Below are 21,366 nucleotides of genomic sequence, written 5' to 3' on the forward strand. Positions count from 1 at the left end.
GGAAGGAAGGAAGGAAGGAAGGAAGGAAGGAAGGAAGGAAGGAAGGAAGGAAGGAAGGAAGGAAGGAAGGAAGGAAGGAAGCCATAAATGCTCACATGACAGCTAGTTCCCTATATTAGCCTTAATCCAATTTCTCAGCATCTGAAACTAGTATGAGGAGCTGCTAAATTTAGAGGTGCTCCAGTGGGATCCCAGACTGTTCTAAGCATTTCATACCCATTCAGTCCCCCGCTACAATCCCCAGGCAAATCCTGGGCCCAGGCTGTTCGAAAGAATTAAAGAATCTTACTGAAACATATTGGAGGGTTTGGTTTCCATACGACTGTATTATTAGAACGTGAACGTGATAAGCATTGGCTTGTAGGTGATCCAATTAATTGGTACCTCAAGAAAAGAAAAAGAACATAATACATTTTAATCTCTTTCTCTTTCAAAAGATTGGAAAATACCATGGATAGCCAAGAAAACATATGTATTATTGACGTTTACTGCCTTATTTAAAGCATAAATTATCAGGGTCAAATTACAACATTTTGGAAATATTATGTGAAGAAACAGATCCCTTGAGAAGTCCATGTTTCTGGGATAGGAGAAAAGAGGATGTCTCAATTACAGCAGTGATGGGTACACTATTGGGAGACATGAAGAATATGTAAGCAGAGAGGGTTACCAGATAGATCCTCTTTCTTCCTTCCTTCCTTCTTTCCTTCCTTCCTTCCTTCCTTCCTTCCTTCCTTCCTTCCTTCCTTCCTTCCTTCCTTCCCTCCCTCCCTCCCTCCCTCCCTCCCTCCCTCCCTCCCATCCTGGAGAGAAATTGTTTCAACTTCTACCCTCAAAACGATGTCATAAAACATTGTGTCCAGAGCGCTGGCACATTGCACACCAGAACAACTAGACACGAGGACAGTTTTTTTCTCACATGCCATCACTCTGCTAAACAACTAATTCGCACAACACTGTCAAACTATTTACTAAGACTATTACTATTATCCTTCTCATCCTTCCTATTACCTATCTTCTTTTCTACTTATGACTATAATCTTGTTGCTTGTATCTTTACGATGTATAGTTTTATTTAGTTTCCTAGTATGATTTTGATAGCTTATTTAGTATCCTATGATTAAGTGTTGTATCTTAGGATTCATGATGAATGTATTTATGATGACTATGATCATGATTTATCAGTTATATCTTTAATGTACACTGAGAGTTTATGCACCGAAGATAAATTCCTTGTGTGTCCAATCACACTTAGCCAATAAAGAATTGTGTTGTGTTGTGTTGCGTTGTGTTGCGTTGCGTTGCGTTGCGTTGTGTTGTGTTGTGTTGTGTTGTGTTCTGTTCTATTCTATTCTATTCTATTCTATTCTATTCTATTCTATTCTATTCTATTCCTCCCTCCCTCCCTCCTTCCTTCCTTCCTTCCTTTTTCATATTTGCTTACTTTGGTAAGAAGAAATCTATTCATTTCACAAGTGGCAAAAAAGTCCAACTCCACTATAAAAGTTCTCATCCACAGCAAAGAAAACTTGGGAAAACAAATCATGAAAAAAATCTTTTTTTTTATTAATCCTTTATTTTTATTCATTCCTTTTTCATTTACTATTTACTGTGCTCATGCCATGTTGACCACTTGCAATCTCCACGTGACCTCCCTGAGCCTTGCTACATCTGTCTTGCCATTCATGCACCCTTTCTCTGAGTCTTTCTGCTTTACAAGTGCATCACTTAGCAACAAAAATTCCACTCTCAATTGCTGTCTAAAATAAAGGACTACTTGTATCATAATTAGACTTTGCTAAACCAATTTAACACACACCCTTTATTACAGGTGAAATTTACTTCTGCTTTTAGCAGGAAGTCTGTTAGAATAATACGGTCACCATTTTCTGGTCTCCCTGGATCACCGCATGATTTTCCTAGGTAATAGGAAAAAAAATATTGAGAATTAGTATTATTCTATGGCTCTGTGCATATATGGCTCTGTACATATATAGCAATAAAAGATCATTTCAATCAGTCATAAAAAAAGCTTATACATTTTCTTGGGAGAACAGTCATACTGGAAAGACAAGCTAATTTAACGTGATCCCATTGCGAACCGGTAGTAAAGGTAAGTAGAATCCACCCCTAGAACATACAGTAGAAAAAGTAGTTGAAAATATTGTGGGGTTTCTGAATAAAAACTGATAAACATTCCAGATTTATCTGTGGTTAAAAAAAAAAAGAAAACATGGATAACTGATGCAGCAATAGGGTGAGATACTAGGTTAGAAGACAAAGTATTAAAGAAGCAGAGTATCAAGATCTGAAAATCATAGTTAAAAGATTATGGGCATAAACTGGCTATGTTATTCTCAGTGGCTATTGGTTATCGGCCCACTAGTCACCATACCAAAAATTCTTGCACTTTGACTGCACATTGACAAAATCTCCATTTGTCAATTACAAAAGGCCACACTGCTTAGATAACCAATATGCTATGTCAATATATAACAGCATCCTAGATTCTTGAAAAAACTCAATGCATACGAAGGCCAATACTAGTTAAAGAGCTAGCAGCTGTGATTTCCCATTGTTGTGTATAACAACAACAACAACAGATTGTCATTTGGAACACAACATGCCAGATATCACGGTTGTTGAAAACCGTACAACTTACTGATATCGCTGTACCAGGAGACACCAAAGTCCAAGCAAAAGAAGTGGAAAAAATCATGAAATATCGTGGACCTGGCCATCAAAACTATGAGATTATGGATGAAACAGTGATACCCATTGTCATTGGGGCACATGGTACCATGTCCAAGAATTTTATAAAATACATCAAGAAATTGCAGCTTCCTGCAATAACACCAGCAGAACTGCAAAAAACAGCACTACATGGAACATCGTACATTTTAAAAAGATACTTGGTTGATACTTAGGATGCTGGCAGCAACCCATATCAATCATCAGCGCCAATCAATGATATTTGTAATACATTTTTAAATGTTCAGTTTACTGAGTTTCATGTTTAATGAATAAAAGAGATGATGATGATGATAATAATAATGTCTTTTGGTCATTTTTGTTTTTCTTTTTAATATAGTGTCGCCTTTTTTCAAGAAAATAATTTATCACTATTTATCATTTTACTGAGCTGTCTGTTGCTTCCAATATTTGTATTCTGTATAAAGTTTAATAATGATACTCAGGTTTGAAATTATATAATATACCAGGTATCTTCAATCGCTTACTGAATTATTGTAAAAATTATTGGTTTTGTAATCCCTCATTTTTTTCCTCTGATTTTATTGTATTGCCGGTATATTGCATTGTTTTTGTTGTGTTGTTTAATTGTTTCATATTGTTTTATTTGTTTGTTACCCACCTGAAGTCATATATATGAGTAGCTATATTAATTACTTTATTATTATGGAATAATAAAGTAAATAAATAATTAAATAAAATCACTGATCTCCATTCTGGAACTTAAATTACATATCAAGAGGAAAATAGTAATAGGCATTAGGCCTAACTTGAACTATAAATGCAGACATACTGTATAATAATGATAATAATAAAAATTATAAATTAATGAGTATCAAACGGAAGTGCTTACATTTTGTAAGTGTCACTAGCACCCTATAAACAGAAAACATTATCTCAATTACTTGTGCTTGAAGATGAATATAATCAACCACCCTAGATCACGCTTAGATTCTCCTTTCTCACTAAGGAAGATATTATTCAAACCTGAATCAGAGCCATCAACCCTCACATCTCCTAGTGCTCAGGTTTCTGGCAGAAATAAAATAATAAATCTGAATAAATATTTCATAAAAGGATAAAAAATTAGTCAATATCCACCAGTATTCCATGAGACGAAAAACATATGCTATAATTACAGTTCACAGCCAATCAGTAAGCAGTTCCTCAAAAAGCAAATATTTTAAGGGTAATAAAAAAATAAAGATGCCAATAAAGCTGCATATGATATCAACCAAACTAAAAATATAGTGTGTATCTATAAGTCTTTTAAGAGCCTCAGAAGTGTAATTCAGGAACTCACCATTATAAATATTATTAATTAATAGCACACATCAGTTGGCCTTTGTAGGATCATATCTGTGCGAAATCATTACCAAATGAATCAGCAATTATTCAATGCAGTTTTGAAGGTAGTTTCAATGGAAGATCCTGACCTTTACAAAAAACTGGGACTGGTGACCAGGTATAATCCGAAAGGCAAGTAATAGGAGGCCTTTTTGGATGACCAGGAATGTGCTCAGCGCTTCGGTGGCAAACATGGTGCACAACTGTTCCGACAGGATAAAAAGGAAGAAATTCCTCCACTATGCTAAATCTGGTTGCATATGGACCCTCACAGCCACCTGTGAACAAAAGCAGATGAAAGTTTATATAAGAAAGGTTTTTTAAAACTTTTTTTTACTTGTTAAAATATGTGTTATGTATATTTATTATGGGTTGACAACTGATAGAAGAAAGGGCATACAAGACACTAGCTGCTATATTTAACCTCTTCCTGGCAGCAATCTCACACCCAAGAAATGAGTCTACATTTCTTGCTTCATTCTGATTTTGATTGCCCCACCCAGGTGACTCCATAGAATGACACTAGGCCAGGGGAATGTGGTTGAAGGAATGATGAAAACCAAATCACAGTGCAGATATTGAAAGGAGGTAATAAAAAAATAATACAGAAAGATGTCTGAAACAGGAAGAAATGTTGTTCAAGATAAGGATCTTTAATGTTTTATCAGGTTCATACCATCTGTGTTTGGAAACTATTAAACAGTATTTAGAACAGATTTCATAAATGTGGAAGATGAAAAATATACTGCCTTTTATTGAAATTCTTTTAGAGAAAAAAACATTATTTTGTTTATATTTTGTTATTGTTTGTATTCGGTTGTTAAGCTTTTTTATATTTGGCTCTTATTGTACTTGCTGAATGACCACAATCCTTGCTTTCCATGTTACAATCATTACGTGACAATGTGGGTTAAGAACAGTTTTGGGTGTCTCAACCATAAGGGAGGTTGAGGATCCCTTATGCCTGAGACAACCCATGCTTTGCTTAATAACCCACACTGTCACTTAATGACTGTAACATGGAAAGCAAGGATTGTGATCATTTAGCAAGGTGATCACGAGGATGCCTCACTTAACAACTCCACAACTTATGACTGTAATGGAAAGGCTTCATTATCAGAATCAGAATAAAGCTGGAAGGGACCTTGGAGGTCTTCTAATCCAGATCCTAAACCATTTCAGACAAGTGAGTGTCTAGTCTCTTCTTAAAAGCCTCCAGTGATGAAACACCAACAACTTCTGAAGGCAAGCTGTTCCACTGGTTCATTGCTCTCTCTGTTAGGAAGTTCCTCCTTAATTCCAGGTTGCTTCTTTCCTTGATTATTTTCCATCTGTTGTTTCTTGTCTTCCTGCCTTCTGGTGCTTTGGAAAATAAATTGAGCCCCTCCTCTTCGTGGCAGCCCCTCAAATACTGGAATATTGCTATCATGTCTACCTGTACTTAAATTGTTTATTAAACTGGACAGGTGGAAGGAAGACACTGCCATACCATATTTGATTACTTTTAGTATCACTGTATTTATTTCTTCCCACTTTTTTTGTCCCACTTTTGTATTTCAGGTTAGTGTTTCAACTGATATTACATGGGTACATGCCTTTTTGCTTGCTTTGATATTAAATGATATTAATACTTCATCTCAATCTTTTTTTATATCTTTATAAAAAAGATTGTTAAAAGGATGGAATCTCCACTTAGTATACATGTCTTAATTAAGTTTTTAAAATGAGATGAGAAATTCATCTATATATTAGTTCAGTTTAATAGATTAAAATACAAAAGAAAAAAATAAAGAGACAAAATAAAACTAAACAAAAACATTAAAAATGTGAATTGAAAAGAAATAAAGGATAAAAACATATTATCTCCCCCAGTTGAACAGACACATTTATTGCAACAATAATAGTTTCCCTCCTTAAAAACTAGTTCAAAATTTATAAGCTTGTACATCTATTTGCAACCCAATTGATACATTATATATATGAAAGGAAAAATAGTTAACATGTTAAACAACAGCAAAGTTTAAATTCAAAGTAATCTGCTAACAATCTGTTATCGCAATTATCTCTTAGAAAGTCTACAGGGGTTTCTTATTTATTTAAATACTCTTATTTGGTTCTTAATAGTGAAATCTTTCCTTAGGTTTTTAATTGGAAACTTTCCCAACAATTGCATCTCATTTCCAAAGTTCATATGTCTCTGATGTAAATATCTCTCTGCAACGTCCAGTGTTGAATTATTCTCCTTGACAACATTACATTCCTCTTGCCAAGAAAGTCCAGTCTATCTTTCATTATATCCATTAGCTCAGAATTTCCTACATTCATTCTCCTTTCAATCTTTTCGGCCAGATGTATATTTTTCAAACCAAACACTTTCTCTTTGCATCTGACAGCAAAGATCAGGTTCTATTTGCTCAAATTGCAAGATTATTTCCTACTTTTGGATGTCATCTTGAGTTTGCAAAACCATTATTGACCCATTGAATTTGTTGTTTATATTTTCAAATAAAACCTGTAAATTGGAAGCCTTTTTTTCAGATGTCTCCCAAAAAATCTTATCTCCTTTTAGAGGCATGAGAAATACTTTTGTTCTCTCTTCAAGCACAAGAGAAACAGATAAATTGGAAGAGCTTCTACAGGGAAAGGCTCCCCCACCCAGGGTTTAAAAAGGGGGGATTTTTCCATCAAAAATTTAAGAGATAAATATCAGGGGGTGTTTTAAAAGAAAAAAGAAGAAAAAGCTATAGAACAAGCAAAATTTATAGTATAATCCTGCGTAAATATAAATTCCACTGCAAACTTCCTTACAGCTAAAACATAGCTTAGAACTTAATAGTAAATAGTAAAAGATCAGAAAAAAAGGTGTAAATGTCCAGCAAGGGGTTACAAAATAGATCAGAAGTCAACTAGTCATAAATTAAGAGATTTTAAAACTTCAAAAAGTGCAATTAAATCCCAGGCAAGAAAAATGAGCAGCTGAAGGGAAAAGGTGATAAGAGATTAGACCTTCTGATCACTCCTTATTGAGAACTGTGGGCATCTAGACCTCTTCTCTGTTTGTTTGTGCATGATTGTCTGAATGTCGTCTTGGGTCCTATCTAGTCTCCCCTTCAAAAAATGGAGAGCAAGGCCACCAAATAATCAGCTTTGGTGGCAAAATCAGTTGTTCATTGGTAGGAGAAAAAAAATCACCCTCTGTTCAGCCAGCCATCATGGGGGAGGAGTCGGTAGCAACTAGAATCTTAACTTGCATTCAGGAATACACTGGCAGTCAACATATATCCTGTAGCAGCAGTGTAAAATGCGAGTACTGAGACTGGCCAGTGAACATACAGACCACTGCATAATGGACCAGCTCAAATTTCTTCTTGATCTTCAAAGGTAGCCCCGTGTACAGTGAATTTAAGTAATCCAATTGGGAGATGACAAGAGTGTGAATGACCCATCTTCAAAGAAACCTGTTCCACATATGACTTCCACTACTGTAATAACTGAAGCTGAACAGAAGCCCTTTTTCCACACCAGGAAAAGAAGTATGGGGAGACCAAAAGAGAAGAAGGAACAGGTTGGAAGAAGGAGCAACTGCCAGGCAGTGTCATCAAAATCTAATGTTTAAAAAAATTGAAAAGGGGGAACAGGGGTGGGAGGAGAAGAAAAGACAAATAAGGGTAAAAAAAAAAGAGGCATGGAAAAAAGGAACAGAAAAATTGGAAGAGGAAGTAGAGAGGAAGCAAGAGAAAGAAGAACAGAGCAGGAGAGTGAGGAGGTAGGGAAGTAAAGGAGAGAAACAGAATTCAGGAAATGTGCCTCTATATCCTTGTAAATCAAATAAATAAATAAATAGCCTAAGTACTAGATAATTCTTAATTACTCCCTTCCTTTTAATAAGCCACAGGTGATATAACAAGAAAATATAAAGAAGATTTTAAAAACTTACGCTCACAAAACTCTTCCAATGGCTTCCATCCTTTGTCTGGAGAACAAACTGTCATGTATGGTTTGGTATGATCCTCTCTATAGTCAGGAAGACATGTGTAGACTACTGACTCATGAGGTTTGTAAGTAGATTTAATAGGATCAAATGGCCTAGCATTTTTCAATACTGGTGGAGGTCCACAGTCACCTAATTAAAGAGAAAACATTAATTTTAGTCAATATGCAGCTAGTTTGCTCTGCAATATTTTCGATTATATAATAGAACAGTGGTTCTCAACCTTTTCTTCACCACAGACTTCTTTTAAATACCTTTTGTGACCGTGGACCATGGCCATGGAGCCCCAAGACTTAACATTTAAATCATAACATTTCTTCAAGCCTTCCTGGACCCCCTGTGATGACATAGCGACCCCCCCAGGGGTCCACGGACTACAGGTTGAGAACCACTGTAATATAATATATCATAATATATTTATAATAGCTGTATGCAATAAAGAATGAATTTTGTTTATTAATTGGAATTTATTTATTACTTTACTATATTACTAGCTTCAAACGATGTTTTCAGCCATGAAATCAGCACAATAAAACAGTAAATTTATTGTTGTTATTCAGTCACAAAGTTGGGTCCAACTCTTCATGACCCCATGGACCATATAGCACATCAGGCCTACCTGTCCTCACTGTCTCCCGGAGTTTGCCCACATTCAAGTTCATTGCATCAATACCATTATCTAACCATCCTATCCTCTACCGTCCTCTTCTCCTTTTGTCTTCAATCTTTCCCAACACCAGGATCTTGTCCAATGAGTCCTCCTTAGGTATTTTAGCTTTGGTTTCGGTATCTGTCCTTCCAAAGAACAGTCAGGATTGGTTTCCTTTAGCATTGACTGATTTGATCTTCTTGCGGTTCAAGGGACTCTTAAGAGTCCCTCTCCAACACTACAATTCAAAAACATCAATTCTTCAGTGCTCAGCCTTCCTTATGGTCCAACTCTCAAATCTATGTTCAAATTTGAACCAAGTTTACTAGGTCAGCCATCCTTTTAGCTCTGAGAATCAGCCCTCAAAATCCAAAGGCAACACAACTGAGAATTGCTGAGACTTCTCTATTGCTGAAAATTTTGTGAATTTTTTTTTTTTTTTTTAAATTTGATTTATATGCCGCCCTTCTCCGGAGACTCAGGGCGGCTTACAGTGCGTTAAGCAATAGCCTTCATCCTTTTGTATATTTATACAAAGTCAGCTTATTGCCCCCACAAACTGGGTCCTCATTTAACCTACCTTAGAAAGGATGGAATGCTGAGTCAACCTTGAGCCTTGGAGAGATTCGAACCAGCAGTAAATTGCAGGCAGCTGTGTTAATAGGTTAATAACAGGGTGCTTTAAACCACTGTAGTACCAAGGCTCTTGGTACTTAATTTAAGTGTATAATATATATCTGGAGGAACCCCTGCCTGGGGAATACTACACTAAGTCATTCTAGGCAAATAACTATTTACCTAATGAAATATAAATTACTCTGGAAATAGATATGTGGCTTGAATTAACATTCAGCAACTTTCTGGGTATATATGTGAAATAGTAGGAAAAACTATTAGGGAAGACCGTATGTCTTTTTCATCAGCATATTACCAGAACCCATATCCTACATACTTGTGTCTAAAATATTCACTTAAAGTATTTTATTTCCATCAATTTCCATTATTTGCCTCATGCCATAAGTATGTAAATGGTGTAAACTTATGTGAATGATGTAAGTTTGAATTTAACAAACATTCAGAAATAACAGACACACCCTCTCCTTAAAATTATTACTGAAATGAAGGTTGTACTTTCAAATACTAGTCTACTACTAGTGGAACATTTGATAAAAGAATTATCAGTGTCTTCTTTTTTTTTTTTTTTTTTTTTTTTATTGCAAAAGTTTTACAATTACATTTTCACCCCTTTTTTCACCCCCCCACCTCCCTCCCCAAACTTCCCGTCCTCCCTAACCCTCCCTAACCCTCCCCCCCCAGACTTCCCTATTATGTACTCATAACTAATAACACTGATATATATACCTGAACCCATCCCTCCCCCTACATAATTTTCCCTCTTTGTCTCTTTATATTAAAATATTTCTAATACATTGTTTTCAAATAAAAGCTATTTGATACTTTCTAATTTGGTATTTGTTCTGAACATATTCTATCCACCTTTTCCATTCCCATTCATAAGTCTCTTGTGAACAATCTTTTAAATATGCTGAAATCTTCGCCATCTCTGCAAAACTAGCCATCTTCGAAGTCCATTCCTCGATAGTAGGCAAAGCTTCATTCTTCCAATATTTACCTATCAACAATCTTGCTGCTGTTATCATATACAATATTAATTTTGTTTCATCCCGTGTAAAACCCTTAACTATGCCCAATAAAAACAATTGTGGAGAAAATTGAATTTTTTTCTTCAAAACATTCTGCATGACCCACCATATTTTTATCCAAAAAGCCTTAACTTTCCTACAGGTCCACCAAACATGATAATACGTAGCATCCAAACATTCACATCTCCAACATTTTGGCTGAACATTAGGGTACATACATGACAGCTTTTTAGGATCTAGATGCCATCTATAAAACATTTTATAAAAATTTTCCCTCAAATTCTGCGACTGTGTAAATTTAACATTCTGAACCCAAATTTTTTCCCATGTTTCCAACATCACTGGTTCTTCAAAATTTTGTGCCCACTTAATCATACAATCTTTAACTAATTCCGTTTCTGAATCCCTTTCTAGCAAAACATTGTAAAGCCTTTTAATATGCATTGGACCTTTCTCTCTTATATGTCTAACCAATTCTTCCTCATGCAACATAATACCAGTTTTTTGGTCCTCTTTCCATCTCAATTGTAATTGATTATATTGTAACCAGGTTAAATTAATCCCTTCGTCCAACAGTGTCTGCAATGTCTTCAACTGCCATCTGCCCGCATCTGTAAAAAGAACCTCTTTGTATAAAAACCCCCCGAGTGACATTATATTTGTATTCCACAAGGTATGACCAAGATCCAGCCATAGCGGTATTTTATAATCCCATTTGAGTCGGTGCTTCTTCCAAACTCTCATCAAAGAGTCTCTAAGTATATGACTTTTAAATACTTTATCAACTTTGTCATCATAAAATAGGTAAGCATGCCATCCAAATTCAAGATCAAAACTTTCTGCATTCAATATTCCAGCCTTTTTACTTCCAAACCAATCACTTGTTAAAGTTAAAGCTGCTGCATCATAGTATAACTGTAGGTTTGGGAGTTTAAGGCCTCCTCTTTCTGGAACATCTTGCATAATTTTCAATTTCACTCTCGGCTTTTTCTCGTTCCAGACAAACTTATTAAGTCCAGTTTGCCAAACTTTCAGTTGTTTATCACTTTTAAGCACCGGAATCATTTGAAACAAAAACAGAAATCTTGGCAAAATGTTCATCTTAACTGCTGCTATTCTTCCAAGTAAAGACAGTTGCAGCTTTTTCCAAGTCCCCATGTCTTTCTGAACCTCTCGCCACAACACCTCATAGTTATTTTGAAACAATTTCATGTTTGATTCTGCAACCTGAACTCCAAGATATTTTACCTTAGGTACAATTTCAAAACCTGCCCTCCTTTCAAACTCATATTTACGATCTTGTGTCATATTTTTGACTATCATTTTAGTCTTTTTTGAGTTCACTCTGAAACCTGAAACTCTACCATAGTCTTGTATAATGTCGTTCATCAAGATTATTGATTCCATTGGTTGTGATAGGGTAACCACCAGATCATCTGCAAATGCCTTTACTCTATAATCCTCTTGCCTTATCATTATGCCTTTCAAAATTTTTGAGTCCCGTATTGTATTTAGCAAGACTTCCAATGTTAAAATAAATAAAAGTGGGGACAACGGACATCCCTGTCTTGTTCCTTTTTCAATTTTAAACTCTGTCGTCAAACTTCCATTAATAATAATCTGTGCTTTTTGCTCTTGATAAATTGCTGAAATTGCCTGTGTAAACTGGTCCCCAAAGCCCATCTTTTTTAAAGTCTTTAGTAGAAAATTCCAATCCACTCTATCAAAGGCCTTCTCCGCATCCAAAAAGACCAGCACTGCAGAAATCTGTTTATTCTTATCAAGATATTCCAATAAGTCTATTACTTGCCTTACATTGTCCTTCATGTATCTACCCTCAATAAATCCCGCTTGGTCCTCATGAATCACCTTTTGGATTACTGGCATCAACCTGTTGGCTAATACCTTCGCGTAAATTTTATAGTCTGTGTTCAAAAGAGATATTGGTCTGTAGTTCTCTGGTTTTTTAGGACCAACTTGTTCTTTTGGTATCAAAGATATATAAGCAGTTGTCCAGGATGGGGGTATTTTACCCCCTTGTTGAATATTGCAAAATAAATCTCTAAGTTGTCCCACCATTTCAGCCTGTAAAGTTTTGTAATACACTGCAGTCAAACCATCCGTGCCAGGAGCTTTGGCTGTTTTTAGCTGTTTAATTGCTGCTGTTATCTCCTCCTCTGTTATAGGATAATTCATTCTTTCCTTTTGTTGATCAGTAATTTTTGTAACTCTCTTATCCTTTAAATATTTTTCTATAAGTCCATTCTGCACCTCATCTTTGGCATATAGTTTAGTATAATAATCCACAAAAGCTTCTTTAATTAGTTTTTGTTGAAAGATTTCTTTCCCTCCAATATCAATACTATCAATAGTCCGTATACTTTGTTTTTTCCTCAATGTGTAAGCCAACCATCTGCCCGGTTTATTAGCATTGCAAAATGTATTATGCTTCGCGTATTGTAAACTTGTTGCAACTTGTTCCGCCATAAGCATTTGGAATTGGTCTTTCAAAAGTTTTATAGCACTTCGTATTCTTTCATCTGTTGGGTTTTTAATAAGTAACTGTTCTTTATTCTTTATTTCCATTTCCAACTCAGATCTTTTCTTTTGTCGGAACAGTCTATGTTTAGAATTCATGTAGATAAGTACCCCTCTCATATAAGCTTTACTTGCATCCCAAACAATTTCAACTGGGGTACCTTTATTCAAATTTATTTCAAAAAATTCTTTCAAATGCTTTTTAAGTTCTATTATATTTTTTTCATATCTAAACAGGTTCTCATTTAATCTCCAAGAACGTCTCTCAACCTTATCCATCTCGATTTCTATCCATACAGGACTATGATCAGTCAAAATTCTTGGAAAAATCTTTGTTCTTTTTGTCTTAACAAGTAGATCATTTGACAACAAGATAAAATCAATCCTAGAAAAAGATCTATGTCTATCAGAAAAAAAAGTGTAATCCAATTCATTTGGGTTATGTATTCTCCAAACATCTTTTAGTTCCATATCTTCTTTCATATCAAAAAAGGTCTGTGGTAATCTAATTCTAGACTTTGCCAAGCTCTTTTTATCTAATTTAGAATCAATTACTCCATTCCAATCTCCCATAATTAAAATAGATCTGTAGTCCCATTGCAATATTTTAGTATGTAACATCTTGTAAAAATAATCCTGTTGTTGGTTGGGAGCATAAATTCCAATCAAAAGAATTTGACCATTTGCTGTAAACAATTCAATTGCTACAAATCTACCATCTTGATCTACTTCTATAACTTTTGCTGTTAATTTTTTATTTACATAAATAACCACACCATTCTTTTTCTGCGAAGTTGAAGATATATAATGTGCTCCTAGTTTTGAGTTTATCAAATATTTTTGATCTTGAGTTGTAATGTGCGTTTCTTGTAAACATATTATATCATTATTAAATTGTTTCAAATATGTAAATAATTTTTTCCTTTTCTGTGCTGAATTCAACCCATTGACATTCCAAGATAAACACTTAAAGGTCATTAACCTCTTCATGGAGCGCGGAGCAATATGCTTGAAGTTCATCCACAAGCTTCGATCTCGCTCCTCCCATAGCGCCAATCTCTTGTGCAGTGCTCTTAACTGCCTTCTTGTCTTGTCTTTCCTGTTGTTGTTGTTGCTTCTGTTTAAGTAGCTTGGATTGAGCTCTAGTTATACGTTGATCTTTAACTTCAGTCAACTGAATCAAATCCAAAATTGGAGAAGAATCCAGCGATGGCTCACTCAGAATACCTCCTTCTGCACCTTGCACGTTTTCTAATTCCTGCTTAGACTGTTCTTTCAATTGCCTCTCTTCACTCTCCTTAATCTCCAGAACTGTAGATGTACGTGGAGATGGTGTTCTTTCCATAAGAATAGTACTGTAAAAGTGTTGCGCCTTCTCCACGGTATTCAACCGATATCCTTCTCCCTTATATCTGAAAATTACCCCAGCTGGTGCATCCCACCGGAAGGGTATCTGTAAATTTTTCAATTCCTTAACAAGAAAACCAAATTCTTTTCTAGCTTTCAGCATTTTAGGAGGTAACTCTTTAAAAATTACAAGCCGTGAGCCCCCCACTTGTATAGAGGTGTGAAAAGATTTTTGCAGGATATCATTTCTAATTTCTCTCTCAGTAAAGTATATGACCACATCTCTGGGTAATTGTCTTTGCCTGGCCACCCAAGAGTTCACTCTGTAAATTTTATCTATTTTATGAAATACCAAATCAGGATTAACTTGTAAAATCTTAGCCAGGGCTTCAGAGCAAACTTGTCTCAAGTCCTGTCTTTCCTCCTCTCGAATTCCCCGAAGCCGTATGGCAAATTCCATCGCCCGGAATTGTATCATAACAATCTCATCTTCAATTCTCTGCATTTTATTGTCAACTTCATCAATTTTATAATCATTGTCTTTCATCCTAACATTAACTTCTGATTTAAATTCTTCAACTTTAAAATCAACTTTCCCAATAAAATCTGCCAGGCCAGACGCCACTTCTGATATTTTTTTGGTCACCATAATTTGATTCTGTTTCACCATGTCTTTAATTTCATTAATTTCCTGCAAAAATTCCTGATGTGATTTTTGAAGTTCCTGTTGTGATTCTTGAAATTTATCATCCAAAGTTTTAGAAATAAATTCTTTTAAATCTGCCACATCAAATTCTTTTTTCTGAGTTTGTAACTGTTGAGCAGGGGGAAGTTGCGTTTGCTGTTTGTGTGTGGGGGATCCCCCCCCTAATACCTTCCCTTCCTGCTTCTTTGAAGCCATCCTGGCTCGTGATCTAGTTTTTCTAAAGAGGGAGGTTCCTTTTCCTTTCCCTCCTGCACAAAGACTTCTAAAAAAGTCCCCCAGATTTGATCAAACAAGGGTTAAAATAAAGCAAAGTCCAATATTGAAAAGGGAAAAAATTTCCCAGTTATTTCTCTTATAACAAGCGAGGCAGCTTAGTAGCAACTTGGAAACTTTGTAGCAAAACAAAGTAACTTCACCAATCCACACTCGCTGGCTCGTTAACTCTGAAGCTAGGCGCCATGTTTTTTCAAAGCACTTTCACTCATTTGCATTTTCTCAGATTGAAAAGTCAACAAAGTGCTAATACTTGCGTTTCCAAATTTCAGGATTCAGGTAGTTTCGCTGTTTATTAAAGCTGGTTCTTTCGCTTTAAGTTTCCTGCAGCCGGCTTGTTCTGCAGAAGCAGAATCGTCCCACGCCGCCCGGAGTCTCAGCAGGTTGGAAGGGAGCCGCGCCTGTTTCCTCCCCAGAAACGATTCCCTGGGGGGTTACAGGGGCTCGACCTGTGCCCTGCTATCTCTCCTCCAACAATCCTCAGGATTTTGAAGTTTTCGAGCCGCTTCTCGATCGCGAAGCAGCTCTACAGGCGGCGGGGCTGGCGGAGCTTCAAAGAGCGCCGCCGTCGCCGAAGACAAGGAAACCGGAAGCTCTTTGTTCAATCTTCATTTTCATCCCTGCTGTGCTCAATTATCAGTGTCTTCTGAGAAGCAGACCTTATGGGAAAAATGAGAACCTCCAGCCATAGATTCCACCTGGTCAACCATGCCCCGCAGATGGACATTGAGTTGTCAAATCATTTTTTTAAAATTTTAATTTAATTTGTATACCGCCCTTCTCCCAAAAGGGACTCAGGGCGGTGAACAGCCAAAATTAAAATACATACAGTACAAAAGTTAAGATAATTAAAAGAAATTAAATCAATCGGCCTCCCAATTTAAAACCCCAAGTCTATAAAATTTAAAAATCCCATTAAAAACCATTTAGGCTAGGCCGGCTTGCTGGAATAAATAAGTCTTCAGGGCTTTACGGAAGGTACGGAGGTCTGGGATCAGTCATATTCCAGGAGGTAGCTCATTCCACAGGGCGGGTGCCCCCACAGAGAAGGCTCTCCCCCTGGGGTCCGCCAGGCGACATTGCTTAACCAACGGCACCCTAAGGAGTCCCTCTCTGTGAGAGTGTATTGGCCGGTGGGAGGTTATCGGTAGCAGCAGGCGGTCTCATAAGTACCCTGGCCCTAAGCCATGGAGCGCTTTAAAGATGAGAACCAACACCTTAAAGCGCACCCGGAAGACCACCGGGAGCCAGTGCAGCTCACGCAGGAGAGGTGTTACATGGGAGCGCCACATTGCTCCCATAATCACCTGCGTGGCTGCATTCTGGACCAGTTGGAGCCTCCGGGTGCTCCTCAAGGGGAGCCCCATGTAGAGAGTGTTGCAGTACTCCAGGCGAGACATGACGAGGGCATGGGTGACTGTGCATAAGGAGTCCCGATCCAGAAAGGGGCGCAACTGGCGTATCAGGCGAACCTGATAAAAAGCCCCCCTGGCCACGGCCGTCATATGCTCTTCTGAAGATAGCCATGTGTCCAGGAGGACCCCCAAGTTGCGAGCCCCCTCTGTGGGGGTCAATGACTCGCCCCCAATAGCCAGCGATGGCACCAGCTGGGTAATCATACCCCATTTTAAGGTTTTTTTTAGCCAAAAAACATTACGAAGGTAGTCCAAACATTCTAAGATTGTGGCTTTTCAGACTTCTCTGCATCTTTGCTTTCTCATTCAGATAAGATGACAGTCCAGTAAAGTTGGCTGTCAAATCCATTGAGGCAGTCAAACTCAGGAAACAAGAACCATTTGGATCTCTGGAAATATTTATTGCCAGTACAGTATTGTAGCAGAAACCTGAAAGCTTGCCAAAGCTACTCTCCATATTACCTTGCATTTATCAAACTCTTTCTCATGTTTCCCCTCTCTCCTGGACTAAGAAATCTTTTCTGCAATGGCCTTCCTTCCTTCTTTGTATTCTTAAGGCCTGCTAGATATTCCATCACAGTGGCTGAGTAGTAAGTCAATGCCTAGTGTATCTTGAAGTTGTCTCTTCAAGATAATTGGAGTACCATGAAGTTTTGTTTCATCTGCACTAGTTTTATTTACCCCCCATAGTTCTAAACCAGGAAAGTAAATTTAGAGCACAGGCAGTAAAATGACCATGTCGGACCATGTCGGACCAACACTTCCAACATCTATCTGAATGGAGAACACTTCAGAGGGGATAGGTTCTTGTTTTCTCTCTCCAGACCTATTAATATTCTGAAATATTCTGAAATACATCGAGTTTGACAGGAGATGGTAACCTCTGGCTAATTTCATTTTTTAAAATTCTCTCTGCAAATTTATGAGGCACTTTTTCCCAACTTCCTCCTGATCTTTCTACAGGATGTATAATAATGTTTGATGAGAAGATTATAATAGCCCTCCTGAATCAGCACAAGGTTCATCTTAGTTTAGATGCTTCTGTGGTGCTTGTAACCAAGAGATGCTGACATATGTTATTCCTGTTGTTGATCCCCTGCAACTCATATTGCCAGGCATGTTATCCCAACCTGAAGATAATGTTGAATAATACAATAGTCCAGATAGACCTGCCCTCCAGGAATTTCTCTTGTCCCCTTTTTAAGCTTTTCAAATTAATAGTCCCATATTTTGTGGCAATGAATTTCACAGCTTAATTATATATTGTGTGAAAAGGTACTTTTTTGTCTGTTCTAAATGTCTTTCTAATCAGCTTCATTGGTAATCTCTATTCAAGGCAAGAGAAAACTTCTCCCTGTCCACACTCCGACAAGTGTGATTTTTAGACACATTGATTATGGATCCCATCAGTCACTCTCTTTCAGAGCTAAATAATCTCAACATTTATTTTGAATTCCCTTTTCAGCTCTTATTACATTTTTTCCAAATGTAGCAATGAGAACTATACACAGTATTCCAAAGATGGACATGCATTAAGGCTACATGAAGGTGCTAAAGCACTGAAAATTTAACTATTGGTTTCCTCATGTAGTACGCCTAACCATAAACAGTTCAAAATTTTAATGACTCTTTTGTGCCTGTGCAGAATCCAGAACTGCAGCAGATGCAATTAACTATAACTGGGTTATGTTCAGGGTATTTAAAGAGTGATTCACAGTTCCAAAATAACTCCAAGTTATATACCATTTTGTCATCCCCCTCCCCCCCCAAAATACTTGCTTTCCAGGCAGAAGCATTTTACAACAAGTAGAAGCAAATGTAAACAAAGGTGGATGAGATCAAGGTTAGTAAATTTATATTTGGTGTCCTGAGAGTTCACATCATTGCCTGGTGAGAACTAATACCCTATTTCCAGAGGTGGGTTTCAGCAGGTTCTGACCTGTTCTGAAGAACCATAGCAGAAATTTTGAGTAGTTCAGAAAACTGGTAGTAAAAATTCTGACTGGCCCCACCCCCATCTATTTTCTGCCTCCCAAGTCCCAGCTGATCCTGAGGAAATGGGGATTTTACAGTATCCTTCCCCTGCTATGCCCACCAAGTCACATCCACCAAGCCACACCCACCAAGCCATGCCACGCCCACCAAGCCACTCCCACTAAACCAGTAGTAAAAAAATTTGAAACCCACCACTGCCTGTTTCCCCCAAAATAACACATCCTCTGATAATAAACCCAATTGGGCTTTTGAGCACATGGCAATAAGGCCAAGCGCTTATTTCAGGGTTCAAAAAAATATAAGACTGTCTTATTTTCGGGGAAACACGGGTATTAATAACTGGCTTCACAGAACATAAACTGCATTTTCTTTTCTTTTCCATTCGTATCGATCTTTATGTGAAATAATAATCGTGATCAGAGACTCTCTCCTATGATTATATTTTGAAGATTATTGTCTGAACGGAAGAGAAACAGGGACGAGAACGGAAGAGAAACATCCTTTTTTCGAAACAACCGTCATTTGGAGGATGGGAAGGCAGCAGAGACCGGCTGGCTAACCGTCGAGTAAGTGGCCGTCCAAGCGAAGAGACGCAGTTCCCTCATCCCCTCCAATCCTTCCAGCTACTTACCCAGCACTCCGGAAAACAGCGAGAAGAGCACTAAGATTCTCGGACCCAGGTGGGAAAAGACGTTCCCAAACATCACAGGGGAACTTCCACTCGTTTTATTCTTCCTTTCAAAGAATGAATCTCCAGGGCGCCAGGAATAAGGGCGCGGAACTGCATAGGGGGCGGGCGATAAAGACTAATGTCGGGAATCCCCCGGTGGACAGTAGGCTTAACTAAGGGCTTCCCTGCGACCAGTTGTCGGGGAAACAGGGCGGTGAGTAAGTCAAACTATTGCGAAAGTTCGAATTACGTTGCCCTGCGTTTTTTAAAATTTCACTCCAATTCTTGCTCTCGTCCCCTCCGAAAGTCTGGCCGTCCTGTATTTGTGGCTCATTGCTAGGCGTATGTTGTGTCAAACACACATTCTGTCTTTCCCGTTTTCAGAAATCCGGAAATGACTGTTTTACCACAGTCTAATTGACAGAGCCAAACTCCAAAACCGTCCCTCTATGATACGGGCTTCTTTGCGGGCTTCGCCTTCTGTTCTTTTAAAATACTCAAATCTGCATGTTTTATCACAAAATTGTGCTTTTTCCAAAATACATGACTGCTTTACTTCCCTTCCACAGGAACGCTAATTCCAGGTTATATCATTACGTAGATATAATGTCTCAATACGATAATCCAGGTTTTTTAAAAAAATACTACTATCAATTTTATATGAATTGTATATGAATTTATAATAATAGTGGCTATTTGTTTATGGAGATTTTCAGTGATCCAGGTCATGGCAGTCGCAAAAGTGCTTTTTCAAGAGGCAACTGGACTTTGTGGTTTTTCTTTGAGGAGGTTTCTTTTTCTTTGAAGAGGTTTCACTTCTCATCCAAGAGAGCTGAAAAAGTTTCTTGGATGAGAAACAAAATGTCTTCAAAGAAAAACCAGAAAGTCCACTTGCCTCTTGAAAAAGCACCTTTGGAACAGTAGTGGCTATTGATTTTACAATTCCCTAGTGCCTCATATCTCCATGCCATTGTGTTCTAAAGGTGTATGTGATAAAGAATTAAGAAACATGAAATAGACTTCTTCCAAATGTGAAGTATGTTTGCAAATTTTATGATTTAAAAATAAAATTATTTCATCAGAAAATATTTTACATTTATTGGATACCCCCACTCAATACTAAGGGGAAGGGCATTAGATTTTGTATATTTTTTTTCCACTATGATCTGTCTAGTCCAGCTAGTGCCTTGTTTTGGTTTTATATTACTACGAATGTTAATACAAGTTTTGGAAGGAATATTATAGTGGTATTGAACTTTAATTCTAAACTATGGTATTTGTCATCTCACGAAGAATTTTGGAATACACCATAGAGGATATTTTTGGGAATAAGTGTAAAAAATATATTGTTTTGATTTTAAGGAGTGAGTCCAGGGCATGAGTTTATTATTTAGTTCCAAATTGTCTTGTTTTTTAAAATGAAAAGATGATGAATATGTTTTGATAGGGTTTAGATCTTATAAACGTCAGGATTTAATTAATTTATTCTGTTATCTGTAGTAATATGGATCTCTTAACCCCCCCCCCCCCACACACACACACACTAATTTCTCTGCACAGGTGAAAATCTCAACTCATTTTAATCACTATTATGTATTTAGTTTTTCTTTTTTTTTACTATTTAACCATTATATTTTTGCTGGTGCTTTTTATTTCACTTCTTTAAAAATACAAATGCCAATGCCATGTTAGCTTCAATTGTCTGAAAGCTATTTATATTTGAGTAGAGGCATAGTTGGCCCTAAGCTGATAAAAAATACTGTCCTTCATGCCACAGAAAACGTCTAACAGCTAATGTAGTAGACTGATCCAGAAGCAGCGAAAGCTATAAATGTGATCCTTTTAGAGATATGCAACTTTTAGAACAAATTGAACACCATTAGATCAATAAACCATTTACTAACAGCATTTCTGTCTTAACTGGATTGAACTTCACTTTTTGGTTGTTATCTTGTTCAGTACTGCAGCCAGATATTTATTTAATAATTCCTGTACCTCACTAGATATGAATAAAAGGAGA

The 21,366-nt window shown here is 37.1% G+C and overlaps 1 protein-coding gene across 4 annotated transcripts in view; it reads right to left on the reverse strand.

Annotated features, from left to right (window-relative positions):
• Positions 1-19,909, reverse strand: part of LOC132711248 (complement receptor type 1) — a 69,316-nt gene extending 49,407 nt beyond the window's left edge. For all 4 annotated transcript variants that reach the window (XM_060689733.2, XM_060689731.2, XM_060689732.2 and 1 more), the window contains exons 1-5: positions 19,308-19,909; positions 8,036-8,221; positions 4,188-4,376; positions 1,820-1,919; positions 290-384 (exon numbers count right to left, since the gene is read on the reverse strand). In XM_060689733.2, the coding sequence (XP_060545716.2) occupies positions 290-384; positions 1,820-1,919; positions 4,188-4,376; positions 8,036-8,221; positions 19,308-19,380 (643 nt within the window). In that variant the 5' untranslated portion in view covers positions 19,381-19,909. The remainder of the gene's footprint in view (positions 1-289; positions 385-1,819; positions 1,920-4,187; positions 4,377-8,035; positions 8,222-19,307) is intronic.
• Positions 19,910-21,366: the final 1,457 nt, after the last annotated feature.

Source organism: Pantherophis guttatus, chromosome 3, assembly GCF_059756535.1.
Source record: "Pantherophis guttatus breed Tessera chromosome 3, ASM5975653v1, whole genome shotgun sequence".
NCBI lineage: Eukaryota > Metazoa > Chordata > Lepidosauria > Squamata > Colubridae > Pantherophis > Pantherophis guttatus.